This window comes from Piliocolobus tephrosceles, chromosome 6 (genome assembly GCF_002776525.5).
Source record: "Piliocolobus tephrosceles isolate RC106 chromosome 6, ASM277652v3, whole genome shotgun sequence".
Lineage (NCBI taxonomy): Eukaryota > Metazoa > Chordata > Mammalia > Primates > Cercopithecidae > Piliocolobus > Piliocolobus tephrosceles.
The window spans coordinates 82,527,461-82,554,017 of NC_045439.1; the positions used below are offsets into that span (position 1 = coordinate 82,527,461).

Sequence of the window (26,557 nt, forward strand, 5' to 3'; positions counted from 1 at the left end):
TTGTTCTTCCTTTACTTCCCCAGCTTGTGTGGCCTCTTGGTACAATGAAAGACAGCACTGGAAAGGAGAGGAAACCAAACTTCTCATCCTAGGTCTAACATTAACCAACTATGCCACATTCTCTTTGAGCTTCAGTTCCCAAATTTGCTAAATAAGATTGCAGGACTTGCCAAGAATCTCGGGATTTATATTTCTATAACTTGCTGACACCTGCCTTGGCCCTCAGACACCACCTCACAAGAAGTCAGGTGGGAAGTTAGTGAATCAACTCCAAAACGCTATTCCTTCCCACCCCACTCAGCTGGGCTAGCTGAGTGGCGTCCAGGACGGGGAGTGGGTGACCTGCCTCATCACTGCCACCTAATGCCCACCTGGGGTGGCTCGGAAAGATGCTGTCTCTGGTAGGGTCCCTCCGGCCTCACTAGAGGGCACCCCTATGACTCTGGAGTCTCTAGACGCAGAGAATCTGGTTTCACAGCACAGCGGAGAGTGTACTACGCTGTCTCCAGCCCAGCGAAGCTCCTGAGGGCATGCGACCCCGGAGCGGAGAAGTCATGAAAATTAATGGGGAAAAAAAAGTTTTTAAAAAACAAAAGAAAAAACAAGTTTATTTACAGCTCGCCCCAGGAGACTTTCCCTGGTGCCTGCGGATGTCGGAGGCCTAGCGCTAGCAGCGCGCAGTGCCCTTTCCGGGAGCTCTCCTGCTTCCCGGCCTGCCAGGTCCCAAGGCGGGGAAGGAGTCCAGATTGGGTCCCCCTCACAGGTTAGTGGTGATGAATTTTAAGTCCGGGAGCGCGGCCTGCTTGTGCAGTGGGTTGCCGAGGATAAGAGGTGAGCCCCCTTTCGCCTGGCTGCAGTCCTTGGCGCTTTGGTCCAGAAGGGTGCGAAGAGCACTGGGCCGAACGTAGTGGAGACTCACCACCGCCCCTCCGAGGAAGAGGCACAGGATGCCTGTGGCGGCGGGGACCGATAGAAAGGAGGGCATGTGGAGTCAGGGCTATGTTGCCTAGGCTGGTCTCGAACTCCTGGCCTCAAGCGACCTTCCTGCCTTGACCTCCCGAAGTGCTGGCATTACAGGCTTGAGCCACCATGCCTGGCCCCTCTTCAATCTTTTGGAGCCTACCCCTTGCGTTACCTCCCCCGGCCCCACACACACCTCTAATCTGGATTACATGAAACACGGCAAGACACCCACCCCTTCTTTTTTTTTTTTTTTTTTTTTTTTGGGACGGAGTCGTGCTCTGCCGCCCAGGCTGGAGTGCAGTGGCCGGATCTCAGCTCACTGCAAGCTCCGCCTCCCGGGTTCACGCCATTCTCCTGTCTCAGCCTCCCGAGTAGCTGGGACTACAGGCGCCCGCCTCGTCGCCCGGCCAGTTTTTTGTATTTTCTATTAGAGACGGGGTTTCACCGTATTAGCCAGGATGGTCTCGATCTCCTGACCTCGTGATCCGCCCGTCTCGGCCTCCCAAAGTGCTGGGATTACAGGCTTGAGCCACCGCGCCCGGCCGACACCCACCCCTTCTAAGACCCCCTCTTTTCATCTGTAAAATGGTCATAACAGTGCCTGTTTCTGTGAGCTATTGAGAGGGGCAAATCAGATAATAGATGTGAATTCATTCTGTAAACTGGAAAGTGCACACCGGGTAAGAATCCTGTCCCCACCCTTAGCCCCCGGGGCCCATTCCCTCGGTCCTCACCGGTTGCCAGCGTGACCCAGAAGGCGGCGCCGTACTGAGCGGTGAGCACGGCGGAGCCTAGGCGGAGCGGGCAGAGCGGCACGCTGGAGATGGAGGCCAAGGCGAAGATGCCGAAGAGCGCGAAGGCTCCCGTGGTCAGCAGTGCCAGGCCTCCGTAGAGCGGGGCCGGCGTGGAGAGCAGCACGTTGGAGAGGAGCCAGAAGCAGAACGCCACCCTGCCAGGGAGTGGGGGGACCGGCCGTGAGCCGGCTTCTCCCAGTCCTTGGAGTTCCCACAGCCTCGCGCCCCTTTTTCCCTACCCCAGCGCCAAAGCCACGGGCTGGGATGGCGGCGGCGCAGGGGAATTCCCCGGGGGAGAAGCGTGCTCCCGAGGTCCAGGCGGTGGCTGGAGTCTCTCCAGATTCCGATGGTCTGTGCAGATCTCGTGGATCTTCTAACCCCGGAAGCTGTCATGTCCACCCCGAGCGCGTCGGGTCTGGCTGCAGCTGCTCAGTGCCTCCGAGGTCTGCATCCTCCAGCTCACACGGCCCAGCTCCCGGCACACACACACAGGCACACAGCCTTCCCTCCAGCGCTTACCACAGCGTGGCCGAGGCGTAGTGTCCCGCCAGGTGGTACTGGTGGTACAGGCCGCAAGGGCTACTCGGTGTGAACTTCTCCGCCAGGTAGAGCACTGAGTTCGGCAGCCCCTTCTCCAGCGCGTTCGCATACTCCGCGGCGTAATTCTCTTTCAGACGCCAGGTGAACTGCTCGTTGTAGTCAATGGTCTCGTTCAGCTGATGCACTGGGGTCCCTGCGGGGTGTGGCAGGCTCATGGGGCTGTGCGCGGTCGGAGACCTCGCAACTAAGCGGATTCAGACAGGAAAGTGGGAGTGTGGCGCGCTCGGCGGGAGAAATGGGTTCGGTGGTGGTTGGAGAAAACGCAAATCCACGAGGACCACAAGCTATTTGAGCTTGTGGAATGTGAGAGGCCCTCCAGCTATCCCTGACACACTCTTCTAACCAGGGGATCTCCCAGCCCCAGGAGTTCATTTAGTCCCAGCCCCCTCACCTGTGAGTGTAATATTAATGCCTTCCAGGCCCACGAGCAGACCGACACGGGCTGTAACGCGCGCTGCACTGAAGGCTTTGTAGGATGTGTTGGTGTTCACTCTACCCACGAACCATTCTGCACTGAAGTGCACAGCTGTAGGGAAGGGCACACGGTGGGGCGGGGGGCGGGGGAAGAGGGGGGGAAAATGGAATTAGGGAGTGGTAATGGGAGGTGGGGCATTGTAGAGAGATGGGGACTTAGAGGTCCAATGTGGTTGCATGGTAAGGGCCAAAAAGTGGGCCCTAGAAGGAGCTAGAGAGTGGGAAGAAGGAGCAGAAAACCAAACCCAGTTCCCTATTGTTCCAGGTGCCCTCTGCCCACCTCCTTTGTCACCCTGGTCCTCCCCCCTTGGGCCGCACCACACACTCACCCACGATTTCTGCGCCTATGAACAGACTGAGAAGAACTCTCACCAACCAAAACCAGCGCTGCAGGAATAGGCACCCAGGTCAGGCCTGAGCCCTGCCCAACCAGAGTCCCCAAGACCACCCTTGACCCCACCTTCACCTGGATCTTTAGTTATATCCAGACCTTTGAGACTAATGTCAGGCGAGCTTTTCCTGCAAGTCCCTCTGGGCTACTGGCATTTCCAATGTTTTGTGACCATGCACTTTCACCTCCCTAGCCCCATTTTCCATCTACCCTAACAGTGCCTCCCCCTACTCCCACTTCCTGGCACTCTTCCACCACCTTCACTCCCCTAGCTGTCTGGCGCCTGGTCCTGATTCTGCCTTCTGGTCCAGTCACTACTTGGTGAGGCTCAGCGAGTCCAGAAGTGCTACGCATGCAGGGGTCACCTCCCTCAGAAGAGGGAGGCCACAGGGCCTGGTCTCCAAGTGGAGGAGGTGGGAATGCAGATACTCCTAGGTGCACCAGTCCAGGGAAACCAACACAGATTAAGATGCAGAAAAGCTGGGTCCTACCAGAACTGAAAAATGTACAACCTAGGTTCTGGGAGAGGGGGAAAGTCTAAGACAATGCACCCAGTTGGCTCTAACGTCTAATCCAAGGTGGGAGTCTCAGTCCTTAGGATGGGGCACTCGTACACATGAGTACACATGCGTCTCAACCCAGTGCAAAGGGGAACACCGCAGTCTGAGCTGCTGGCATCTGTCCTTTTGGCCTGAAGGTCATCACCCATGGGATGGGATGAGAGTGCAGCTTTAGTCTTGGGAGAGGTGGGAGACCCTCCAGTACATGAAGCCTAGACTCTGCCTCAGAATGACTGGACCGAGCGCCCATTCTCTGTAGCAGTCTTCCCAGTGACCCAGCTGGGGTCCTTCTCCAGGATGTCCTGGATGGGGAGCTGTGCCTGTCCTTGGAAAGGGGTGCTTGCTGCACTAGGCTCCTGACTTCGCTCCACCTGAGCCTCAGTTCGACTATTCATGGAGGCTTTTGTACAGTCTTACCTGTTCTGGCTCCCTCAGGAGACAATCTGCCCATAAGCCTTCCCCCACTCTACCTGAACTAGGAGGACACCCTTACCGAGTGGCCACGGATCCCCGGCAGGATGAGCAGGAAGCTTGCTGCTAAAGCCAAAAACACTAGAATAACGATGAGCAGTGGACCGCTGAAGCCTGCGGCATGCCGGGGCTGGGGGTAAAAAGGCAGTACGCCGTTCCACAGGGTCATGCTGCACGCCGGCCGCGAGCTGCACGCAGAGGGGCAGGCAAGCCAGCAAGGTGGGGCTACCTGGACGCGGGAGAGCGCGTCCTTGGCGTATCTTCGCGTACAAGGCCGGGATCCAGTGGGCTGGTGAAGTCTGAGTTCTGCACCTCTCCGCTAAGGAAGCGTGGAGGTGGGCTGCTCTCAACGCTCTGGGGTTGGTACCGACAGAGTTGTTCTAGCCCGCGAGCGAAACTATTTCGCACTGTCTGTAGCCGTTACTTTCCTGGTTCTGCGGGTTTGCCCTGAGTTTGGAAGTCGCACAGAACCCCTTTTATAGTAGCGTGGGCGGCCTGCCGCAGGGGTGTCCCAGCCCAGCGGCTGGTCTGAGCTGGAAGAGGTTATGCAAATAAGGGCCCCACCTCCACAGCAGGAGGGTGAGCCCTGGGTCCAGATGCTCACACTCGGCGCAGGTCTGTCCTGAGCAGACACCCGCACAGTGGCGAGACCAAGGACCCAGAGAGAAGGGCGACAGTGCAGCCGGGGAGGCTGAGGATCGGCGGAGCTGGATGAGTGAGGGTGAAGGCAAGAAGTAGAGCACAGAAACAAAGATTTTAAGAGGAAAGAAGACATCTGAAGGCAACACCACCCTAAACTACAGGTTAGATCAGAGTTTAGGACCTGACCTTAGCCCTCGCCCATCATGCACAGGCGTTCATTGCAGAAGGGGAGTTTATTGGGGAAGGGGGGATTCACTGCGGAAGGGTGCTGCAGGTGCCTAGCTCCCAACTCAGTAACCTCTTTCCCTTGCCTGACTCCTGGAGGAGAAGCGGAGCCTGAGGGATTGGGGGCCGGGGGCCAGGTGGTGGAGGTGAGACATTAGAGACATTGGGCGCACCCTGGGGGGCTGGACCAGTCCTGCCCTGGACTGACATGCCCCAGAAGACTCCCGCCCAGTGGGTTCCTATGGTCGGGGGTTAACTCTGATGGGGTGGCGGATGGGGAAGTGTCAATGCCTCCAGAGCTGCCAATTGTCCTGTAAAGAGTGGCGTTTGGATGCAGGCCCTCGGTGATGCTTCTAACAGCTACTTTTCAGAAGTGGAAACAGCTGGCGCTCCTCCTCCAGTGCTGGCTGTAGGAACAAGAGGGGAGGGATAGAGGACGCCCTAACAGTGGCCTTCCCATACCACCTACCACCCCCACCGTCACCCCACAGGCTGCAGGGTTGGCATGCTCCGTGCAAGACCAGAGACACTGATGCTCCTAGGAGCTCTTCTGACTGGACCCCTGGATCCAGCGGGCAAGTATCAGGCTCCTCTAGCGGCGAGGTGTTCCCCAGGATCCCCTGGGAGGTGGGGAGGAGAGAGGTGCGGCAAGCGGCTCCCTGAGTGAGACTGGAAGGTCATTTCGCCGCGCAGCTCAGCGGGATGGGAAACTTCTCAGTGCGGCCGGACACTTGGGTCCCGTTAGGGCCGCTCGGTGAACTGGGGAAGGACTGGCCAAGGCCTTTGTTGCCAGGGAGGGGTAGCTGGGAGCGTAGTGCTGAGGAGGCCCTTCTCTGTGCCCACAGGCAGTCAGGACGCACTCTCACTGCCCTGGGAAGTGCAGCGCTATGACGGCTGGTTTAACAACCTGAGGCACCACGAGCGTGGCGCTGTTGGTGCGTTCTGCGGGCTGGGGCCGTGCTGGGGCCGTGGCTCGCGAAGGTCAGGGGCGCGGGAGACCCTGAGAGGAGAATATGCGGGGGAACACGCGCCCAGCAGCTCCGCTGCCTACACGGCGCAATCTTACGCGCTCCTGGGTCCAAGAGACCCTTGCCAGAAGGTTCTGTCAGTAAAGGGGTTCGGAGGTTGAGGGAGGCTTAGGGCGAGGTTTGGGTGATCCTTGGGGATGGAGTGCTTAGACAGAGCCCCACTCCCTGCCTCCGCAGGCTGCCGGTTGCAGCGCCGAGTACCAGCCAATTACGCCGACGGTGTGTATCAGGCTCTGCAGGAGCCACAGCTGCCCAACCCGCGCCGGCTCAGCGATGCAGCCACGCGCGGCATAGCTGGGCTGCCGTCGCTCCACAACCGCACCGTACTGGGGGTCTTCTTCGGTGAGGGCAAAGGGGGAGACCAGTGGGGTTGATCTGGCGCTATGCTCAGCCTTGAGGAGGGGCCAGATCCCCTCTGCGAGTCCACAGGAGACCCATTCGAGACTCCCAACCACTTTCTCCCTCTCTAAGCAGCACTTCAAGACTGCCTTCATCTCGGAGAGATTTGGGATGTTGATACAGAGATATTCACTCCCCTTTCTCTTACGCCTTACTCCAAACTAGGGGTGTCCCTGGACCCCCATTATGGCTCTTGGGAACTGAGCTCTCCAGCCACCGCTCTCCTCACCATGTGTTTGTAACCATCTTACCTCCCCCTAGCCCAGAGGGAGGAGGACTGACTTGGGGTACTCTTACATAAATTATATCATTTTGATTCTCACAACAGCTTTATGAATTGGATAGGAAGGGAACTCAGTATAGTCTCACTTGGCAGATTAGAAAATTGAGGCTCCCTGGGGCTAACCTGCAGAGTTGGTGGGGGAGCTGGCACTGGGACCTCTGTCTTTTGACACCTGAGGACACTTGGAGGCCGCCCTGGGCGTGGGGAGAGCGCGATACGGACGTTTGTCACCTATTTGCACCCCATGCCCGCAGGCTACCATCTTCTTTCCGACATGGTGAGCGTGGAAACGCCCGGCTGCCCCGCCGAGTTCCTCAACATCCGCATCCCGCCCGGAGACCCCGTGTTCGACCCGGACCAGCGCGGGGACGTGGTGCTGCCCTTCCAGAGGAGCCGCTGGGACCCCAAGACCGGACGGAGCCCCAGCAACCCCCGAGACCTGGTGAGGAGGGGAAGGCGGCGGGAAGGGGCCGCACCCCAGTCAGTTGGGACCCAGGCTGCAGACCTGGCAGGGCCTGGCGGGGAGGAGCGCCCACTCCCCAGCCGCGGACAACCGCCAGGCCCTGGCCTTCCCTGGCCTGCCGCCGCCCACCCCCTCGCCGCCCCCTTACACCTCAGTTCACCCACCGCGTGCCCCGCAGACCAACCAAGTGACGGGCTGGCTGGACGGCAGCGCCATCTATGGCTCCTCGCACTCCTGGAGCGACGCGCTGCGGAGCTTCTCCGGGGGACAGTTGGCGTCAGGGCCCGACCCCGCCTTCCCCCGAGACTCGCAGAAGCCCCTGCTCATGTGGGCGGCGCCCGACCCCGCCACCGGGCAGAGCGGGCCCCGGGGGCTGTACGGTGAGGCCGCGGGGGCGGGACGGGACCGGCTGGGGGTCTGCGAGTGTGGGCTCCCCCGATCACGCTACCGCTCATCTCTTCCCCTGCGCCCCCACGTCGGATGCAGCCTTCGGGGCAGAGCGAGGGAACCGGGAGCCCTTCCTGCAGGCGCTGGGCCTGCTCTGGTTCCGCTATCACAACCTGTGCGCGCAGAGGCTGGCCCGCCAGCACCCAGACTGGGGGGATGAGGAGCTGTTCCAGCACGCGCGCAAGAGGGTCATCGCCACCTACCAGGTCAGCCGTCCGCGCCCCGCGACGTCCCCCCTTCCGCGAGCAAGTCCACGGGAGACTCCGCTGCCCCACGGAGCTCCCCATCTATGCACAGCCTCCACCCAGAAACCCCTCCCCAAACAGCCGAGGTCTAGGGAAGCCCCAGTAAATGATAGGGCGGCACGCGCTGTTCAGAGGAGCAATCTGGCTGGTGATTATTAATCACCTCCCAACCCCCTGCTCCCCCAAATCCCCTGGTTCCTTGAGGAGGCAGGCCTCACATCGCTCTTGTTTGAGTTGCTTCTCCCGTGACTGACCCTGCTTGGTCCTCATCTCCACCTGGAAGCCGTCCTTGGGCTCAGACCCTTCCAGGCCCCGCCCCATCCAACTCGAGCCTCCCCTCGCCTCTCTGCCCCTCAGAACATCGCTGTGTATGAGTGGCTGCCCAGCTTCCTGCAGAAAACACCCCCGGAGTATACAGGTGAGGGAGTGGGGGGTGGGAGCACACCTGTGTTGAGAATCCTGAGGGGATAGGAGACAGGTGGTTGTGATGGGAGGATGTGGAGGCAAGGAGCCTATCTCCCTATCATCTGGGTCTCCGTCCTGCAGGATACCGTCCTTTCCTAGACCCCAGCATCTCCCCGGAATTTGTGGTGGCCTCTGAGCAGTTCTTCTCTACCATGGTGCCCCCTGGTGTCTACATGAGGTGAGGGAGGGGCTGGCAGAGAGGGGGCATCACACCGAGAAAGGTGCAGAATGAAGTGCCTTGGAGGCTGGGGCCTTTCACACTCCTTTGCAGTTTCACTGGAGAAGGGGAAGCAAAAATTTGGGGCCCTGAAACAGAACCCTGGGGTAAGATGTGTGGGCTTAGTAGGGAAATCTCCCCGGCCCTCCTAAGGCCTGAAATTTGGTTGCTGGGTGTAGGATTTGTCCAGCAGCTGAGTCATTCCCTTCCCGCCTCTCTCCACCCTACCTGGACTAGGAGCACACACCATCTTCAGTAAACACACATTGCCAAATGTCTGCCATGTTCAAGGAAGTTCCTGGGCCACTGCTCAATCCTAGTGAACCCCCGCTGAGTCCCTCAGCCCACTCAATCCCATCCTTGACTCTTCTCTGAATTCCCTCATCACATCCTTTGTTCTCCATTTCAGAAATGCCAGCTGTCATTTCCGGAAGGTCCTGAACAAGGGTTTTCAAAGCTCCCAAGCTCTCAGGGTCTGCAACAACTACTGGATTCGGGAGGTCAGACTGGGGTCAGGGTCACAGGAAGATGGGTCAAGGTCAGTCTTCACACAGAATGGGAAAAGCAACAATTCCAGTTCTTGGGTGTTGCTACCCCAGGTTCATGGGAGATGAAGGATAGAGGAAATTATCCGGGGACAACAGCTCAAGAGAGTCTGGAACTGGCCAAGGGCTCTTTCTCCTGGGGTACTAAAGTGGCCCAGGCGGAGAGAGGCTGAGTTTTGGGTAGTGGCCCTAGAGCCTATCTTGAGTGCATTGTTTACTTCCAGAACCCCAATCTGAACAGTACCCAGGAGGTGAATGAGCTGCTGCTGGGAATGGCCTCCCAGATTTCGGAGCTGGAGGACAGGATAGTGGTTGAAGATCTGAGGGGTGAGCTCAGAGCCAGAAGGGGTGGATGGTAAGGGGCCAGGAAGCCTGAGGATCCTTCTGGGTTCATCAACAACAGAACTAGGGCACCCACGATGCAGGAACACAGATACAAACGGAGATTTCAAGGAGTCATAAGAAGAAAATGAACTTTGAACTTTTTTTTTTTTTTGCTTAATTTACAGTTTTGTGTTGCTTTTATTTTAAATTAACTATGAGTGTTGGGGAGGGGTGGTACCACAATCTCTTTGGTGCTTAGTTAGGTCTCTAAATTTTTTCATTCAGCCCTGTCTTGAAATTAGGGAGGCATAGGACAGGGTATTTACTGCTTGGTGACTAGAACAGTCTTGAGTCTTAGCGGAAGGGTCTTACTGGAAAAACTGGCCCTGATCGCATATGGTGACACTGTGTGGTCACCACACAATGGTCAGCATGGACACAGATCTCATGTGGATCGCTGGGAGTAGCCGAGAAGGAAGAACCATAGTGCTAATAGTTGGATACAAGGCTGCAGGGAAAAAAGGGTGGAGAGGACAAAGCCCAAAGTCTGGTCTTCTCTCCTCTTCAGATTATTGGCCTGGCCCTGGCAAATTCTCCCGTACAGACTATGTGGCCAGCAGCATCCAGCGTGGCCGAGATATGGGGCTGCCCAGCTATAGCCAGGCCCTGCTGGCCTTTGGGCTGGACATCCCAAGGAACTGGAGTGATCTCAACCCTAATGTGGACCCCCAGGTCAGGAATACTAATGATATTAATGGCAGCTCAAGCTTTCCTATGGCAATACTGTTCCAAACCTTTACATATGTTGACTCATTTAGTCTACATAATAATATCATAAGGTACATATAATCATTTTCCCCATTTTACTGATGACATAGTTGGTAAATGGTAGAGGCAGGACTCAAATTCAGCCACATGATTCCAGAATCTATTCCTAACCACTGCATTGTACCATTCCTGCAGGGTGGCTTCTGGGTTGGGTGCCATTGTCCTGTTGTTGCAGGGTCCCACCCCAAGGGCTGGGTGCCCCTGAAGCTGCTAATCATTGAGGTCAGGCAGGCTGGTGATGGTCACAGGATACGTTCCTCGGGCACCTGACCGTGGTCTTACCATGGGTAGGGACACACTGATCCTTCCACCAGACTTGTCCTGCCTGAAGGGGCTTGCCTAGGAAGAGGAAATCAGGCCTGCGCAGCAAGCCAGGCAGTTGCTGGGGTCCTGTGTCCCAGAGATGGGGCAACAGTGGCTGCCCTCCTCAGCAAACATACACTCACCCCTTATCTTCTGTGGTGCCCCAGGTGCTGGAGGCCACAGCTGCCCTGTACAACCACGACCTATCCCAGCTAGAGCTGCTCCCTGGGGGGCTCCTGGAGAGCCATGGGGACCCTGGACCCCTGTTCAACGCCATTGTCCTCGACCAGTTTGTACGGCTGCGGGATGGTGACCGCTACTGGTTTGAGAACACCAGGAATGGGTAAGGCTTGCCTGGGTCCCCACCTCAGATTCCTACTCACCTGGGCCCTAGACCCTCTGTCTGGCCTTAGACAGCCCTTATGAGCCCTTGATTCCTGGTCAGCCCACCACACCCTTCCTAAGCCCTCTGGGCCTCTTTTTCTTTTCTTTTCTCTTTCTTTCTTTTTCTTTTTCTTTTTCTTTTTTTTTTTTGAGACAGAGTCTAGCTTTGTCACCCAGGCTGGAGTGCAGTTGCATGATCTTGGCTCAATGCAACATCCACCTCCCAGGTTCAAGTGATTCTCCTGCCTCAGCCTCCCGAGTAGCTGGAATTACAGGCATGTACCAACATGCCCAGCTACTTTTTTTTTTTTTTCAGTAGAGACGGGGTTTCACCATGCTGGTCAGGCTGGTCTCGAACTCCTGACCTCAAGTGATCCACTCCACTCACCTTGGCCTCCCAAAGTGTTGGGATTACAGGCATGAGCCACTGCACCTGGCCCCTCTGGGTCTCTTTTCTCACCTGGCTCCTTGGGTCTGGGGTTGCTGGAGGCCTGCATCCCCTTCCCATCCCAGTGACTTCTACTTCCTCCAACTTAGGCTGTTCTCCAAGAAGGAGATTGAAGAAATCCGAAATACCACCCTGCGGGACGTGCTGGTCGCTGTTATCAATGTTGATCCCAGTGCTCTGCAGCCCAATGTTTTTGTCTGGCATAGAGGTGAGTGCCCTGGGAGAACACAAGTGAGTGACAGTGGCCAGAGAAGGATCAAGATTGAGGGTGCGGCGGAATCACTTGGTGCTGTCCAGGGAGCCAGGCACCTTCTGTGTTGGGCTAGGAGGCCTGCATTTGGCTGGCTCCCACACCAGGGACCTCAACTAGCACACAAGCTGCACCCTACAGTCAAGAAGGGGTAGATCGGGTAGATGCCAAGAAATAGGATGTGGATGGGGACTTTGTGAGGGAGACAGTTTCAGGGAGATGGGCCTGGGGAAGAAGATGATACCTTGGTCCTTTATAGGTTAGAGGGGAAAGAGGTCTGGCCACGTAGTGGGATCCTCAGACTTTGAGATCTTCCATGCCCTCTCCCTCAGGTGCACCCTGCCCTCAGCCTGAGCAGCTCACAACCAACGGCCTGCCCCCGTGTGCACCCCTGACTGTGCTTGACTTCTTTGAGGGCAGCAGCCCTGGTTTTGCCATCACCATCATTGCTCTCTGCTGCCTTCCCTTAGGTGAGCTTTTAGGCAGCCTCTCTGCAGACTGGCCCTGCCCCTCGTTTCCCGCTGGCCTGAGGGGCTGGCTATTTGACACCGTTTCAGACCAGGCTCAAGGAACCTCTGGAAGGGAGGGGCCATAGCCGAAGCCACAGTGAAGCTCTAGGCGAGGAGCTCCCTCCTCACTGGCTCCTTCTGATCCCCTTCAGTAAGTCTGCTTCTCTCCGGAGTGGTGGCCTATTTCCGGGGCCGAGAACGCAAGAAGCTACAAAAGAAAGGCAAAGAGAGCGTGAAGAAGGCAGCAGCCAAAGATGGAGTGCCAGGTGAGAAGGGGCTGGGCAGAGGAGGGAGAAGGGAGCGGGGAGGGGAGAGACAGGAGTCTGGGAGAAAGAACCAAGTTATAGAGTGAGAGGAAAGCCAGGGTGCCTTTAGGGTCTTCACAGTGGAATTGACCTGAAGGCGGGGACCTGGGGACATCTACTGAACTACCCGGCCCAATCCTCCCTTCCCCAGCGATGGAGTGGCCAGGCCCCAAGGAGAGCAGCAGTCCCATCATCATCCAGCTGCTGCCAGACAGGTGTCTGCAGGTCCTGAACAGGCGTCTCACTGTGCTCCGTGTGGTCCAGCTGCAGCCTCTGCAGCAGGTCAACCTCATCCTGTCCAGCAACCGAGGATGCCGTACCCTGCTGCTCAAGATCCCCAAGGAGTATGACCTGGTATGGCTCGTCCTGCCTCCCCTGCCTGGGCTGCCCTCACACGACTCCATTATCACAAGCAAGGCCACCCTATCCTCAGCTATAGACCTCACCTATGACAGCTGCTGCTGGGGAGAGAGGCTCCTTTCAGAGGCCCCCAGACTCAACCTGACCCCCTTCGGTCACACACCTGGCCCCAGCCTGGATGGATGGGAAGGAGCTTTTCTCCCCTCCCCTCAACCCAAGATCCGTTGAGGGGAGGCTGAAGCAGAAGGTCCAGCAAGCTCCCTGCGTCGGTGCCGCCTTCCTCCCACCCAGGTGCTGCTGTTTAGTTCTGAAGAGGAACGGGGCGCCTTTGTGCAGCAACTACGGGACTTCTGTGTGCGCTGGGCTCTGGGCCTCCATGTGGCTGAGATGAGTGAGAAGGAGCTATTTAGGAAGGCTGTGACAAAACAGCAGCGGGAACGCATCCTGGAGATCTTCTTCAGACACCTTTTTGCTCAGGTGCCATGATCTGTGCCTTTTGGAGATGGGCCCAGCCCCAGAAATGGAGGAAACCTGGGCTAGATAGAACACACTGTGGGTGAACTAAGCTTCCACTCTGTGGCCTGGAGAGAAATAGCCTTGCTTGAATCCTGACATTGCCACTTTACTTAGCCCTGTGACCTTAGGCAAGTCACATTATCACTGTTCTGTATCTCTGTTTCCTCATCTATAAAACAGTGATGAAAACTGTATCTATCCCACTGCATTGTTGTGAGGATTTGGTGAGATCGTCTACATGCGTGGTCCACAGAGGTTGGGCCCTGGACCCAAGGGCATCAGCCTCACCTGGGAACATGTTAGAAATGCACCTACCCAGTCAGACTGAACCAGGAACTCTGTGGGTGGGGCCTGACAATCTGTGTTTTAACAAGCTCTCCAGATGATTCGGATACACCCTAATGTTTGAAAAACATTGTTTTATGTACAGTGCTTATTGGCCCAAGTGCTGGGTCAGTTGTAGGCATTTAACAAATGGTTGTGGCCGGGTGCAGTGGCTCATGCCTGTAATCCCAGCACTTTGGGAGGCCGACGTGGGCAGATCACCTAGTGTCAGGAGTTCGAGACTAGCCTGGCCAACATGGTGAAACCCCATCTCTACTAAAAATACAAAAATTAGCTGGGCATGGTGGTGGGCACCTGTAATCCCAGGTACTTGGAGGCTGAGGCAGGAGGATTGCTTGAACCCTGGCGGTGGAGGTTACAGTGAGCCGAGATCCTGCCACTGCACTCCAGACTGGGTGACAGAGCAAGACTCCATCTCAAACAAACAAACAAAAAACAATAAATGGTTGTCACATGTGACTTTTAAACATTTTGCACAATGGACAAATCATAGGCACATGGCAGCCTTATCTGAATTGGCAAGAGAGCACAGCCCCAGCCCCTTCCTGCCTGTCTACCATCATGTCTCTACACCTTCTGTCCCCAGTATAGGCTCTCTCACTTTTCATTCCCTCAACGTTGCACTTCCCCTTCCTTGGGCCCAGGGAGAAATGGGCAGGCTGCTAGAGATTTGATTCCCCCATCTCTAGGACAACAGAGGCCCCAGTCAGTATAACTAAGGATCAGGAGAACCTTCAGGGTTCAGCCTTTCTGATTTGGACTTTGGGGAGATGTGAAGGGTCACTGAACTGCTTCTAGCATAGGCTTCACCTCCTTCTCTTTCCCTCCCTCTGCTGCTGCCCAAGTGCAGGTGCTGGACATCAACCAGGCCGACGCAGGGACCTTGCCCCTGGACTCCTGCCAGAAGGTGCGGGAGGCCCTGACCTGCGAGCTGAGCAGGGCCGAGTTTGCCGAGTCCCTGGGCCTCAAGCCCCAGGACACGTTCGTGGAGGCGATGTTCTCTCTGGCTGACAAGGACGGCAATGGCTACCTGTCCTTCCGAGAGTTCCTGGACATCCTGGTGGTCTTCATGAAAGGTAGGGGGCTGGGAGGTGGCAGGCTATCCAAGAATCTAGGGATCTTTCAGCAAGGAGATGACCTGCATCCCCTTTTCTCTTCCCAGGCTCCCCAGAGGATAAGTCCCGTCTGATGTTTACCATGTATGACCTGGATGAGAATGGCTTCCTCTCCAAGGACGAATTCTTCACCATGATGCGGTATGGGGTGTGCCTTTCTAATCCTGAGACCTCCTGGTGTGTTTCAAACAGGAAAACAGGTTGAGTCAGAGGAGGGCTGGCAAAGAAGCTATGTGGTCATCTGTGTTGAGAGGTGGCCTAGGCACTACATCCTAAACTCTCAGAGCATCCACCTTTAAATGTTTACCTGACTGGCTCCTGCCTCTGGGAGCGTCTCTGTCTGGACTGTCAACACCAGCCAGAAAAATCTCCCTGGTCAAAAAACAAAAACCAAAACCCAACACCAATATGGCCAACAACAAAAATCCACGAATCCCTTTTGGGTGCCCTTGGATCTTTGTGAACTCTTTCACAGCATGCCCAACACTGTGCTTTACCCAATGAAACAGTGAATGGATGACCTTGGTCGCTGCTCCAATATTCATCACCATGATAGTCAGGAAGAGAAACGTGGAAGGCTTCTCCATATTCCAACCATTCTTTCTTCCTGCATCTTAAGCCATTTCTGGTTTTGTTGTGCCGGTAAAAAACAACTTTGTTCTTCTCATTCCTGAAGACAACGAATGCGTCAGTAACACAGCTCGCCTCCACGCCATATGGGCAGGGCTTGTTCCCTGTTGAATCCAGCTTCTCCACACTGTGATTGGCACAGTGCAGGCATTTCATACATGACTAAGACAAAATGAAATAAGTCAGCAAATGAATACAAAGTATAGATGTAACAGCCCACATTATTGTGATTTTTCTATCCTATTAAGCCTTAACATTGCGTTAAGCATTCGCCTTAACTGCTACATTCCTCATATAGTCCAGATACCCTGACTGGACAAGGGCTTCTGAAAGAGCAAAGCTATTGAAGTCTGTAGCTCGCTGGGTATGTCATTGCAGGCCCAGCCCCAGGTGAGGCTCAGGGGAATCTAGGAGAGGGTCCCTGCCTCCAAGGGCTGAGTTCCCACCTTCTTTGTTTGTTTGTTTTGAGACGGAGTCACTCTGTCACCCAGACTGGAGTGCAGTGCCATGATCTCAGCTCACTGCAGCCTCCACCACCCAGGTTCAAGTGATTCTCCTGTAGCTGGGATTACAGGTGTGAACCACCAAGTCCAGCCAATTTTTGTATTTTTAGTACAGATGGGTTTCACCGTGTTGGCCAGGCTAGTCTCGAACTCCTGACCTCAGATGATCAGCCCGCCTCAGCCTCCCAAAGTGCTGGGATTACAGGTGTGGGCCGCCACACCTGGCGAATTCCCACCTTCTTGCCCTGTAACTCAGTGTGTATCTTGGTTACTGTCGGTGGGACGATGACTTTAATGTGATGGCTGTGCTTGCTGCGTTGTACGGGCCCAGCATGGCACAGCATTGCTGCCGGACCTACACAAACTTGCATAGTGTGTCTGTTTCTGTCCCGAGGCACAAGCTGTGAATAGAGCTTGGCTATTGCAGGTGCCACTGTGGGTGCTATCAGGTTGGGCATGGAGACGTTCCCACCTGTGCCCAGGGTGTTGGCACAAGGAAGCAGCGGCATTGCAGCTAGGTCCCCTCCCTGGCACCCTGCTGCCTGGTGCCCCCACTGGACTATGAAAGGGGGAGCCCAGGGGTGATGTGGGAGGCATCAACAAAAGAGAGTGGACAGAGAGCCTGCCACGAGAGTGGGCCATGCACACCCTGGACACAACCCTGCACTCAGTGGTCTATCTTCCCAGTTGTAGGTGCCCCCTGTTTAAGGGCTGCTTTTTCTAATTGGTCAAGGTCACTTTCAATTCTGTTCTGCCTTTTGAGTCCATGGCCACCCCACCCAGCTTAGTGTCAGCTGCAGGCTGGATGAGTGCCTTCTCAGTGCCATTTCCCGGGTCACTGGTAACCACATTAGATAATCCAGGGCCTGCCCCACCCTGAACCTACCCAAGCCTGACCTTGCTGGGTGACAGGCTGCTGTGTCTCTGGTCCTCCTCCAGGTCTTTCATCGAGATCTCCAACAACTGCCTGTCCAAGGCCCAGCTGGCCGAGGTGGTGGAGTCCATGTTCCGGGAGTCGGGATTCCAGGACAAGGAGGAGCTGACATGGGAGGATTTTCACTTCATGCTGCGGGACCATGACAGCGAGCTCCGCTTCACGCAGCTCTGTGTCAAAGGTGGAGGTGGAGGTGGTGAGTGTGTGAGGAATGGTTGGCATCAGGGAGGGGGGCATGTCCTCCAAATGAGAGTTCCAGCTAGGCAGGGCCCAGGGCTTATTCTTTTCTGAGTCCTTGGTACTTAGTACAGAACCAAGCACATGTAATTGGGGTGGCACATGTAGGTGTGCAAGTTGTCTACTGCATAAGGATGCCCACTGAGATGAAGGAGCAGGTTGAAATCTATCCTACACACTGCTCAAAGCCACGGGCATTGGTCTAGGATATATCTGGCCAGAGGAAGAGGCATTGTTTCTTTTCCACAAAGGACCTGCAGGGTTGCATCCACCTGAGAGGACATTCTCTTTCTTGCGCAAAGTTGTTACATTGTCTGCCCTGTGCACAGCGAGTGCTTAGTGTGGGGAAGGAGGGAAACAGGACTGGAGTCAGAGATCTGGACATGACTTTCCCAGAAGGGAGGAGGGTACGGTCTCCCATCCTACCCCACTGCCCTTGTGGGGAAGCCAGTCCTGCCTCTTGTTCTCTTCTCTAGGTATTAGAGATATCTTTAAACAAAACATCAGCTGTCGAGTCTCATTCATCACTCGGACACCTGGGGAGCGGTGAGCAGGAATGGGGCTCTGGCGGGTTGGCCTGGCTGAGCCCCCTGCAAAGAAATGAAGGGAGTAGGACTGGCTGATCAGCCTCGGGTAAAATCAGGCATTTGCCCTTTGAAAGTAGCTCTTGGTAGCGCAAAAATTCCAGCTGCCTCTCTCACCCTATGCTGCTCAGATGCTTGGCTCTCTCCCTGCCACTCCAGGCCAGAATCATTCTACAAAACAAATCATGAGATCCTATTAATTCGTTTTGCACCTTGCCCCCTGCCTGGTCCCAGGAGCCACTCCCTACCTCTACCCCATGCTCTGACCTGGGAGTTCTCCTGGCTTCAAAGACAAGGGGAGAACAGCCCCATTTCTTTTTCTCAGCTCCCGCCCCCAGGGACTGGGGCCCCCTGCCTCAGGAGCCCCAGAGCTGGGAGGCCCTGGACTGAAGAAGAGGTTTGGCAAAAAGTGAGTGTTTCCCAAATCCCTGGGCCCAAAGAGACATGGAGAGAAGTCTCAGGATCCCTAGGCCCCACCTACATATCCTTGACATATAAGGGGCCATCCTGAGTCTCATTCCATTTTTGTTCCTGACCTGACTGGGGGGTTATAGTGTTGAATGACTGTTCATCCTCTTCCAACTTCTGCACCCCATTCTTCAGGCAAGGGTCCTGGCTCAACAGGATGATAGTAAGGGGTCTCTTGGCTCCTGCCTGCTTTGGGCACAGCCTTGAGGCCTGTGCTGGGATCAGGAAGAAAGAAGGATAGAACAGACGGGAGGAGGGGAGTAGCAGGGAGACAATGAGTGGGTGGATGGAGCAAAGATGGAAGTCAAGGGTTGGAGGAGTAAGAAGCCCGCAGATTGCTTTTTTCCCTTCATCTGTTGTGGCCCATCCTGATGCCTGCCAGATCCCCAGGTCACCTTTCATGGGGTGGCACTAAGGGAAGGCCAGAGGGCCCTTACCACACTGCTGCCCTGCCTCCCCTTGCTATAGGGCAGCGGTGCCTGTTCCCGGGCTGTACACAGAGGCGCTGCAAGAGAAGACGCAGCGAGGCCTCCTAGCCCAAAAGCTGCAGCAGTACAAGCGCTTCGTGGAGAACTACCGGAGGCACATCGTGTGTGTTGCAATCTTCTCAGCCATCAGTGTTGGCGTGTTTGCAGATCGTGCTTACTGTAAGACTTCCAGGCTGTGGGCAGTGGGCAGGGAGCAGGCCCCGACCCTTGGAGAGGAGTGAAAAGGCCTCTGATCCTAAGAGTCTGCATAGGAGAGCCCAGGGCTCAGGACCCTGGCCTCTTGTACCAAGCTGATCTAACCTCACTCTGGCCCCAGACTATGGCTTTGCCTCGCCACCCTCGGGCATTGCACAGACCACCTACGTGGGCATCATCCTGTCACGGGGCACAGCGGCCAGCGTCTCCTTCATGTTCTCCTATATCCTGCTCACCATGTGCCGCAACCTCATCACCTTCCTGCGAGAGACTTTCCTCAACCGCTACGTGCCCTTCGACGCCGCGGTGGACTTCCACCGCTGGATCGCCATGGCTGCTGTTGTCCTGGCTAGTACGTGACTCCCAGGCTTTTTCCTCTTTGCTGCAGCACCCTGGGTTTAGTTGGGGGAAACCGTGGGGAGATGGAACTCCTTATACCTCCATCTCTCCTCCCCATGCCTCCTCTCCCTCGGGATCGGGGGCAGAGTCTGTCCTGGTTGGCATCTCTAACAGGGTCTGTCTCTTTCAGTTTTGCACAGTGCTGGCCACGTAGTCAATGTCTACATCTTCTCCGTCAGCCCCCTCAGCCTGCTGGCCTGCATATTCCCCAACGTCTTTGTGAATGATGGGTCAGTTCTGGGGAAGGTTTCTCCTGGGACTCACAGGGCAGGCCTAAGGGTATAATAGAAAAAGAAATCGGCAGGGCACAGTGGCTCACACCTGTAAGCCCAACACTTTGGAAGGCTGAGGCAGGAGGATCGCTTGAGGCCAGGAGTTCCAGACAAACCTGAACAATAAAGTGAGACTCCATTGGTACAAAAAGTAAAAAGATTAGTGGGGCATTGTGGTGCACATCTGTAGTCCTGGCTACTTAGGAGGCTGAGGCAGGAGGATTGCTTGAGCCCAGGAGTTTGAGGTTGCGGTGAGCCATGATCAGTACCACTGCATTCCAGCCTGGGCAACAGAGCAAGACCCTGTCTTTAAAAAAAAAAAAAAAAAAAGAAAAAGGAAAAAGAAGAAAAGAAATCGACAGTCCCAGACACTCAGCAAGAAGCTCAGTGCTAAGCTAGTCCCCTGGGGGAAGCTGAAAGGTCAACTTCTTCCCTCAGGAAGGAAGCTGGCTGTGATTGGCCAAGAAAGGTGTTTGGGAGAGGAAGTCAGAGACTCTTTCTCACATATGCCTGACACACAGCTTGCCATCTCTGCCTTCTGTCCATTCACTGGGCAGACATTTATGGAGTGTGTCCCATGTGTCCACCCATGCCAGAATAGGGATGTCAAGATACATGCAGTCATTCAACAACTACTTACTGAGATTTGCTGTGTGCCTTGTATTGTTCTAAGCCTAGAGATAGAGCAGTGAGTGAAACAAAAATCTCTGCCCTATGGAGCTTACAGAATAATGAACCAGGGACTCAGGGAAGCAGGGGTCAACCACAGTAAGAGAGTTCAGGATAACACAGAAGGAAAAATTGCTGAGTGCAGAGGGTGGAACCGTGGACGGCTGGGTGCCAAGTTCCTTGGAGGGATCCCTGACCATCTGGGTGGAGGCCGCATACCCTCAGCAGTCAGGGCCAGCAGGAAAGGAGTCATGCTGTGGTGTGACAGTGCTGGAGCCCCTCCTGCCCCAGCCGGAGGCTCAAGGTGCCTTTGCCCCCCAGGTCCAAGCTTCCCCAGAAGTTCTATTGGTGGTTCTTCCAGACCGTCCCAGGTAGGAAATGTGGGATCTGGGGGTTCTGTCTGAGGACTTCTGCTTTTGTCTCCATCTCTCTGTGAATACTCACTTGTCTATAGTGGCCATGGGGTCTGTTTCTAGCCTTCAGGACAAGCCCCAGCTCTATTCCCTCCAGGCAGTCTTTTCTGGGGGCCCCGGAGGGATGAGAGAGGAAGGAGGGCAGGATAGGGGAATGTGCTGTTGTCTTTTCAGCCCAAGCTGAAGTCCTGAGACTACTCACTGGCCCTGTCCTCCTGCCCCCAGGTATGACAGGGGTGCTTCTGCTCCTGGTCCTGGCCATCATGTATGTCTTTGCCTCCCACCACTTCCGCCGCCGCAGCTTCCGGGGCTTCTGGCTGACCCACCACCTCTACATCCTGCTCTATGCCCTGGTGAGGGACTTCCCTGGGCCAGCCCATGGAGCAGGGAGCTCAGGATGGGACAGGAAGGTGAAGGAGGGAGACTTGGATCCAAGATCTCGGAATGAGACCTTGACATTTAAGACCCCAGACCTCAGCCCTATCTCCCCAGCACAGGCCTACTGCCTGGGCCAGAGGGGGTGCCGGGCAGGGGCCTGGCTGGGCCCGAGCTGTACTAACTGCCATGTCTCCAGCTCATCATCCACGGCAGCTATGCTCTGATCCAGCTGCCCACTTTCCACATCTACTTCCTGGTCCCGGCAATCATCTATGGGGGTGACAAGCTGGTGAGCCTGAGCCGGAAGAAGGTGGAGATCAGCGTGGTGAAGGCAGAGCTGCTGCCCTCAGGTACTAGGCCCCGCCTGACATGGGTTGGGAGTAACAGAGGCCAAATCTTCAGACATGGGGAGACAGCTCACCAGGCCTCCTGACCCCATTACTGCCTCTGACTCTGTGTCCAAAAACAAACAAAAAATCCACTCTCAGGGATTCCCGAAGGTTTCCTGATAGAAGTAGACCAGGAAGGGCTGTGCTTAGCTCCCTGGAGACTTGCAGATGGTGAGAAGTGACCCTGAGAAGACGTGGCTGAAGGTGCATACAGAGGGGTTTGAGGATGGGAAAGGCCCCCACACATGTGGCCTGGGTACAGGGAAGCGCAGGGCAGGAAGCCACATATGCCTGTCCCATTCCTTCTCTCAGAGACAGACAAATGCCCAGATTGCCAGCCTGTTGTTGAGAGTCAGTGTTGGCCAAAGTCGGGATTGGTATCATCATAGAGGGTGGCAAAATATGATTTTATGTATCCCAGGACTGTCTAACCTTCAGGACTCACACTGTAAAAAAATCAATGTCATTGCAATATTATTTCAATTGAGATTACTTAAGGACAAAGTCTCAGAGTGGAGTTAGTATGCCTTTCTACTCTCCAGCACTTGCTAATCTCCTTTTTTTAACAGAGAGATCAGGCCTGAGGCTCAGCTATGGTCAGATAACAAACAGTATCCAGCTAAAATTTGGTAACAAAATATGTTATTTTCTACGTGGAACACATGATACTGGTTTTCCACTTACCTTAGCAATAAAGTTCCCTGCCAAGATAAATTTAATGGGAAAAGTTAGTTGATTTAAAGAAAAGCCTTAGATAGATGATAGTACAGGAGGTATGTAGAAAGGTGACCCTCAAATGGAGGTTTGATAGCCACTGAGATGGTCCTTGGTGAGCCTGAGTCCTTTTACCCAGCAGGCTGATATTCAAGGCAGTGCTGTGAGGCCTGGGCCTTCCATGGGAAGAGGGAGTAGAGAGCAGGAGAGGAGCTGGAAGAGGGGAGCGGAGAAACCCAGCCCTTGCATTACCTGGGAAACAGAGAAGGGAACCCTCCTACTCCCAGCCCCAGGAGCCCCACCTGTTTAGACCACGTGACTACTCCCCAGGCCTCAGGCGTATGGAGAGGACAGGCCCCTGTCAGTCCTCAGGTACCAGGAGCAAGCCTTCTGATCTGTGCTTTTCCCTGTCTACGACCTCCAGGAGTGACCCACCTGCAATTCCAGAGGCCCCAGGGCTTTGAGTACAAGTCAGGGCAGTGGGTGCAGATCGCTTGCCTGGCTCTGGGGACCACCGAGTACCACCCCTTCACACTGACCTCTGCGCCCCATGAGGACACGCTCAGCCTGCACATCCGGGCGGTGGGGCCCTGGACCACTCGCCTCAGGGAGATCTACTCAGCCCCGAGGGGCAATGGCTGTGCTGGATACCCGAAGGTGCCTGTCACCGGGAACCCTGCTTTTGGGCCTCTGGCACTGGCAGAGGATCTCTACCCTTCCCCATCCTGAGACTAGAAGCTCCAGCCATCCCAAAGCCAGCCTGGGAGAGGACTGGGGTGCCTCAGAGAAGACTAGGATGTTCTGTATCCTCCCTCTGCCTGTGTCTCCATTTCTGGCCTCAGAGCTGGGGCAGGGCCAGGCTCATTTCATCTCCCCCTCTCTTGACAGCTGTACCTTGATGGACCATTTGGAGAGGGCCATCAGGAGTGGCATAAATTTGAGGTGTCAGTGTTGGTGGGAGGGGGCATTGGGGTCACCCCCTTTGCCTCCATCCTCAAAGACCTGGTCTTCAAGTCATCCTTGGGCAGCCAAATGCTGTGTAAGAAGGTGAGCATCCCTCCCTCATTCATCAAATGGGGCATAGGTGGCCGAATTTTGTCCCCACATCACAGTGGTGGAGCATGACAGAAAGCTCCTGGCTCCAGGAACTGAGTCTGAAGGGGTCATTCTTACCCAGTGGTTGAGATGCCAAACTTGGAGGGACGTTGGTGGTGTAGCCAGATGGGCCTCTGCTAGGACCTGTCAGTTGGAAGCCTGGGATCAGGCTGGTGGGTCCTGCCACAGCTTTGGTGTCTGCAGGTGGTCTGGGGCTTTCCAGTCTCTCAGGTGAGGGCACCTGGGATGTAGGGAGGCTGAGCTGAGCTGGGTCCTGAGCAGCAGCCATGTGTCCCCAGATCTACTTTATCTGGGTGACACGGACCCAGCGTCAGTTTGAGTGGCTGGCTGACATCATCCGAGAGGTGGAGGAGAATGACCACCAGGACCTGGTGTCTGTGCACATCTACATCACCCAGCTGGCTGAGAAGTTCGACCTCAGGACCACCATGCTGGTATGTCAGGGCCCACCAGGCAGGGCAACTTGGTGGGCAGATGGATTGGCAGCATAAGGCAGGATGGCCAGGGCAGGTGGGTGGATGGCCAGGCTGAGCTGGCAGAAGGGACAGAGCTGGTGGCCCTGATCCTCAGCCTCCAGCTCCCTCCCCTCCCCAGTCTCTGTCTCCTGGGCTATGTGGGCTGGCTCGGGCTGAGTGCTGGCACTAATTGTCTTTGGTCTGACCTGCCCCTGGGCCCCCAGTACATCTGCGAGCGGCACTTCCAGAAGGTGCTGAACCGGAGTCTGTTCACGGGCCTGCGCTCCATCACCCACTTTGGCCGTCCCCCCTTCGAGCCCTTCTTCAACTCCCTGCAGGAGGTCCACCCACAGGTCAGTCCCACTCCCTCCCATCCTGGGACTCTGGCCTTCCCTTGCCAGGACATCCTGGCCCGGAAGCACCCTGCCGCTCTGTTCTGAGCAGAGAACTCCACCCGCTTGCCTGGCCCTAGGATGGGGTCAGGTCTTAAAGGGGGACTTCCACCCCCTCCACCTTAAGCCTCCTCCTCAAGGCCTGGATTTGAAGCCCTGGTCATTCCAGCCAGGCTCAGGAAGCAGCTTTTTCCAAGGAGAGTGAGCACCTCCAGGCTGCAGGCCCCCCTCTCTCTCCAATCTCCTGACAGGTGCGCAAGATTGGGGTGTTCAGCTGTGGCCCTCCGGGAATGACCAAGAATGTAGAGAAGGCCTGTCAGCTCGTTAACAGGCAGGACCGAGCCCACTTCATGCACCACTATGAGAATTTCTGAGCCCGTCCTCCCTGGCTGCTGCTTCCAGTACCCTGCCTTCCCTTCTGTGCACCTAACTTGCCCAACCCTATTGGCAATCTTTCCATCAGAATTCACTTTGGGCCTCAGCTGGAGGACTGCAGAGCCCCTCCCAATATTGGGAGCAATATTGGCCCAGACAATTATACAGATGAGAAAAGGCAGGAGACTATGTTCTACAGTTGCAGTGCATGATGATCATAAGACCACCTAGTTATCAACAGCATTCCTGCAGCCCTCCAGCCTTCCTGCCCTTACCAAGTGCCCAATCAGTCAGGATCTCCCAAAGAAGATAAAGACCACTCCCCACCCCAGCTCAAGCCATGGCGGGTGTGGCAAGCAAAGTGGGGAGGGGACAGTCCCTGCTTGTGACAAGTGTGGAGGTGAAGAGGTACCACAGTGCTTGTCTCCAACGGCCCCCACATCTCCACAGAATTGATGCATCGCTTTGCTATTTACTTGGCCCGATATTTGAGGGAGGGAGAGGCTAGGATACTCTGGCTGAGAATCTCCTCAAAGCCCAGTGCAGAAACCGTGATGCTTAGAACCTGGACAGCTTGACTACCTCAACTCTGTCTCTAGGTCTTTTCCCTCTGGCTCCAAAAGGAGCAGCCCTACTTCTACCCCTTCCCGCCCCCAAAGTGTCAGCAACCTTGACGAGGGCACCAGGAAACAAAGATGCCTCCCCAACCCTGATATTCCTGATGTCACTAGTGACACCCACTGCCCTGACCCCTGGGCAGGCCCCTCTCTGCATCTACTGGAGTGGTCCCTGGGCTCTGGGGCTGAAGGATTCCAGCCTCTCTGCCAGATATTCAGACCTTGCTCTCAATTCCCCTCTTCCACATGAGTTGGGTGACCAGCTATCCTAGTTTGCCCAGGACTCTCCCTGTTTTAGCACTGAAAGTCTCTTGCCCCAGGAAACCCTATCAGTCCCCGGCAGACTGGGACAGCTGGTCACCTTACGCAAGAGCCAGACTGAAACATCCCCTCCGTACTCAGCTCTTTAACTTTTCTTTTCGTTTTCCATCTGGCTCTTTCCTAAAAAGCTGAGCTGTAAAATATTTTACATCGACATATAATAAGTAATCATGTATATATTTTACCATGACCCAGGTCAAGACATAGAACATTTCAACATTTCCATCACCCCAGAAAGTTCCCTTGCACTCACTTCCACTTAGTCTCCCCCAGCTTCTAGAAGCAACCACTGACGTGATTTCTACCAAATCCAGTTTTGGTCATACTAAATGTACTCTTTAGAGACTGGTCTCTTTCACTCACCGTAATGCTTTTGTAATTCATCCACGCTTTTGTGCGTATCAGCACTTTGTTCCTATTCCATTGTAGAGAAGTACTCCAGCTTGTTTATTCTTCTGTTGATGGACGTTTGGGTTGTTTCTAATGTTGAATGATTATGAATAAAAATGCTGTGCGTTTTCTTGTACCTATGTTTTAGTGGCCATCAAGCACTCATTTTTCTTGAGTATGTATCTATGAGTGGAAATGCCGGGTCATACAGTTCTCCATCCAGTAGGACCTGTGGAGGGAGGGTTTCAGACCAAGTTTGTCTTCTCATTGGCCCCACCCTACCTCTTCAGCCAGGCCAAATGCCTCTGGTTCCCAACCTCCTATATTGAAGGTATCTCTCTGACAAGGCTGGAAGAGCACCAATCAGAAGTCAAGAGACCTGGATTCTAGCACCCAATTTATCTGTAAATAGCTATGGAGGGAAATCCCTTAACTCCTCTGGGCCTCTTCCTCATTTATTCAAATGTCTGTGATATTATTGGGAAGTCAACAATATTGACCCAGACAGTTACGCAGATGACAAAAGGCAGGAGACTATGTTCTACAGTTGCAGTACATGATGATTATGAGTCCACCTGTTTATCAACAGCATCATTCCTGCAGCCCTCCAGCCTTCCTGCCCCTACTAGGTGCACAACCAGTCAGTAATCCCAAACTCCAGCCTCTTCAGTCTCAGCCTTAGCTTTACTCCCAAAACTGACCCTCCAGTTCCTCCCTAT

General features: G+C 55.2%; 2 protein-coding genes across 3 annotated transcripts; one reads left to right on the plus strand and one right to left on the minus strand.

Moving 5' to 3' along the window:
• Window positions 1-261: 261 nt before the first annotated feature.
• On the minus strand, window positions 262-4,702 carry DUOXA2 (dual oxidase maturation factor 2). Its single transcript, XM_023227199.3, has 6 exons — window positions 4,276-4,702; window positions 3,161-3,218; window positions 2,749-2,883; window positions 2,277-2,490; window positions 1,698-1,912; window positions 262-951 (listed from the first exon to the last, which is right to left on the minus strand). The coding sequence occupies exons 1-6, from the start codon at window positions 4,420-4,422 to the stop codon at window positions 758-760; spliced, it is 963 nt and encodes a 320-aa protein (XP_023082967.1). The 5' UTR covers window positions 4,423-4,702; the 3' UTR covers window positions 262-757.
• A 153-nt stretch (window positions 4,703-4,855) lies between these two features.
• DUOX2 (dual oxidase 2) lies at window positions 4,856-25,975 on the plus strand. 2 transcript variants are annotated; one of them, XM_026449661.2, is made up of 34 exons: window positions 4,856-5,056; window positions 5,612-5,695; window positions 5,966-6,055; window positions 6,326-6,490; window positions 7,085-7,272; window positions 7,472-7,673; window positions 7,780-7,946; window positions 8,343-8,403; window positions 8,532-8,628; window positions 9,077-9,167; window positions 9,437-9,539; window positions 10,105-10,268; window positions 10,835-11,010; window positions 11,589-11,707; window positions 12,082-12,219; window positions 12,411-12,524; window positions 12,715-12,917; window positions 13,215-13,400; window positions 14,635-14,860; window positions 14,947-15,040; window positions 16,972-17,180; window positions 17,680-17,749; window positions 18,113-18,196; window positions 18,724-18,902; window positions 19,060-19,290; window positions 19,468-19,567; window positions 20,600-20,649; window positions 20,917-21,044; window positions 21,266-21,419; window positions 22,597-22,829; window positions 23,061-23,219; window positions 23,567-23,722; window positions 23,968-24,096; window positions 24,387-25,975. In XM_026449661.2, exons 2-34 carry the CDS (start codon window positions 5,626-5,628, stop codon window positions 24,507-24,509), a joined length of 4,659 nt encoding a protein of 1,552 aa, XP_026305446.1. In that variant the 5' UTR covers window positions 4,856-5,056; window positions 5,612-5,625; the 3' UTR covers window positions 24,510-25,975. The 2 variants fall into 2 exon arrangements, with proteins under 2 accessions (XP_026305446.1, XP_023082964.2); XM_023227196.2 differs by having other exon boundaries at window positions 4,868-5,056; window positions 5,612-5,699; window positions 5,970-6,055.
• Window positions 25,976-26,557: the final 582 nt, after the last annotated feature.

Coding starts and splice junctions, on each gene's coding strand:
- DUOXA2 (XM_023227199.3), bottom strand. CDS start 4,422: ATGACCCTGTGGAACGGCGTACTGCCTTTTTACCCCCAGCCCCGGCAT. Junction 2,491..2,748: donor CATTAATATTACACTCACAG/GTGAGGGGGCTG, acceptor CACACCCCGCAG/GGACCCCAGTGCATCAGCTG. Junction 952..1,697: donor CTGGGTCACGCTGGCAACCG/GTGAGGACCGAG, acceptor CCGCCGCCACAG/GCATCCTGTGCCTCTTCCTC.
- DUOX2 (XM_026449661.2), top strand. CDS start 5,626: ATGCTCCGTGCAAGACCAGAGACACTGATGCTCCTAGGAGCTCTTCTG. Junction 12,525..12,714: donor AGCCAAAGATGGAGTGCCAG/GTGAGAAGGGGC, acceptor TCCCTTCCCCAG/CGATGGAGTGGCCAGGCCCC. Junction 14,861..14,946: donor CCTGGTGGTCTTCATGAAAG/GTAGGGGGCTGG, acceptor TTCTCTTCCCAG/GCTCCCCAGAGGATAAGTCC.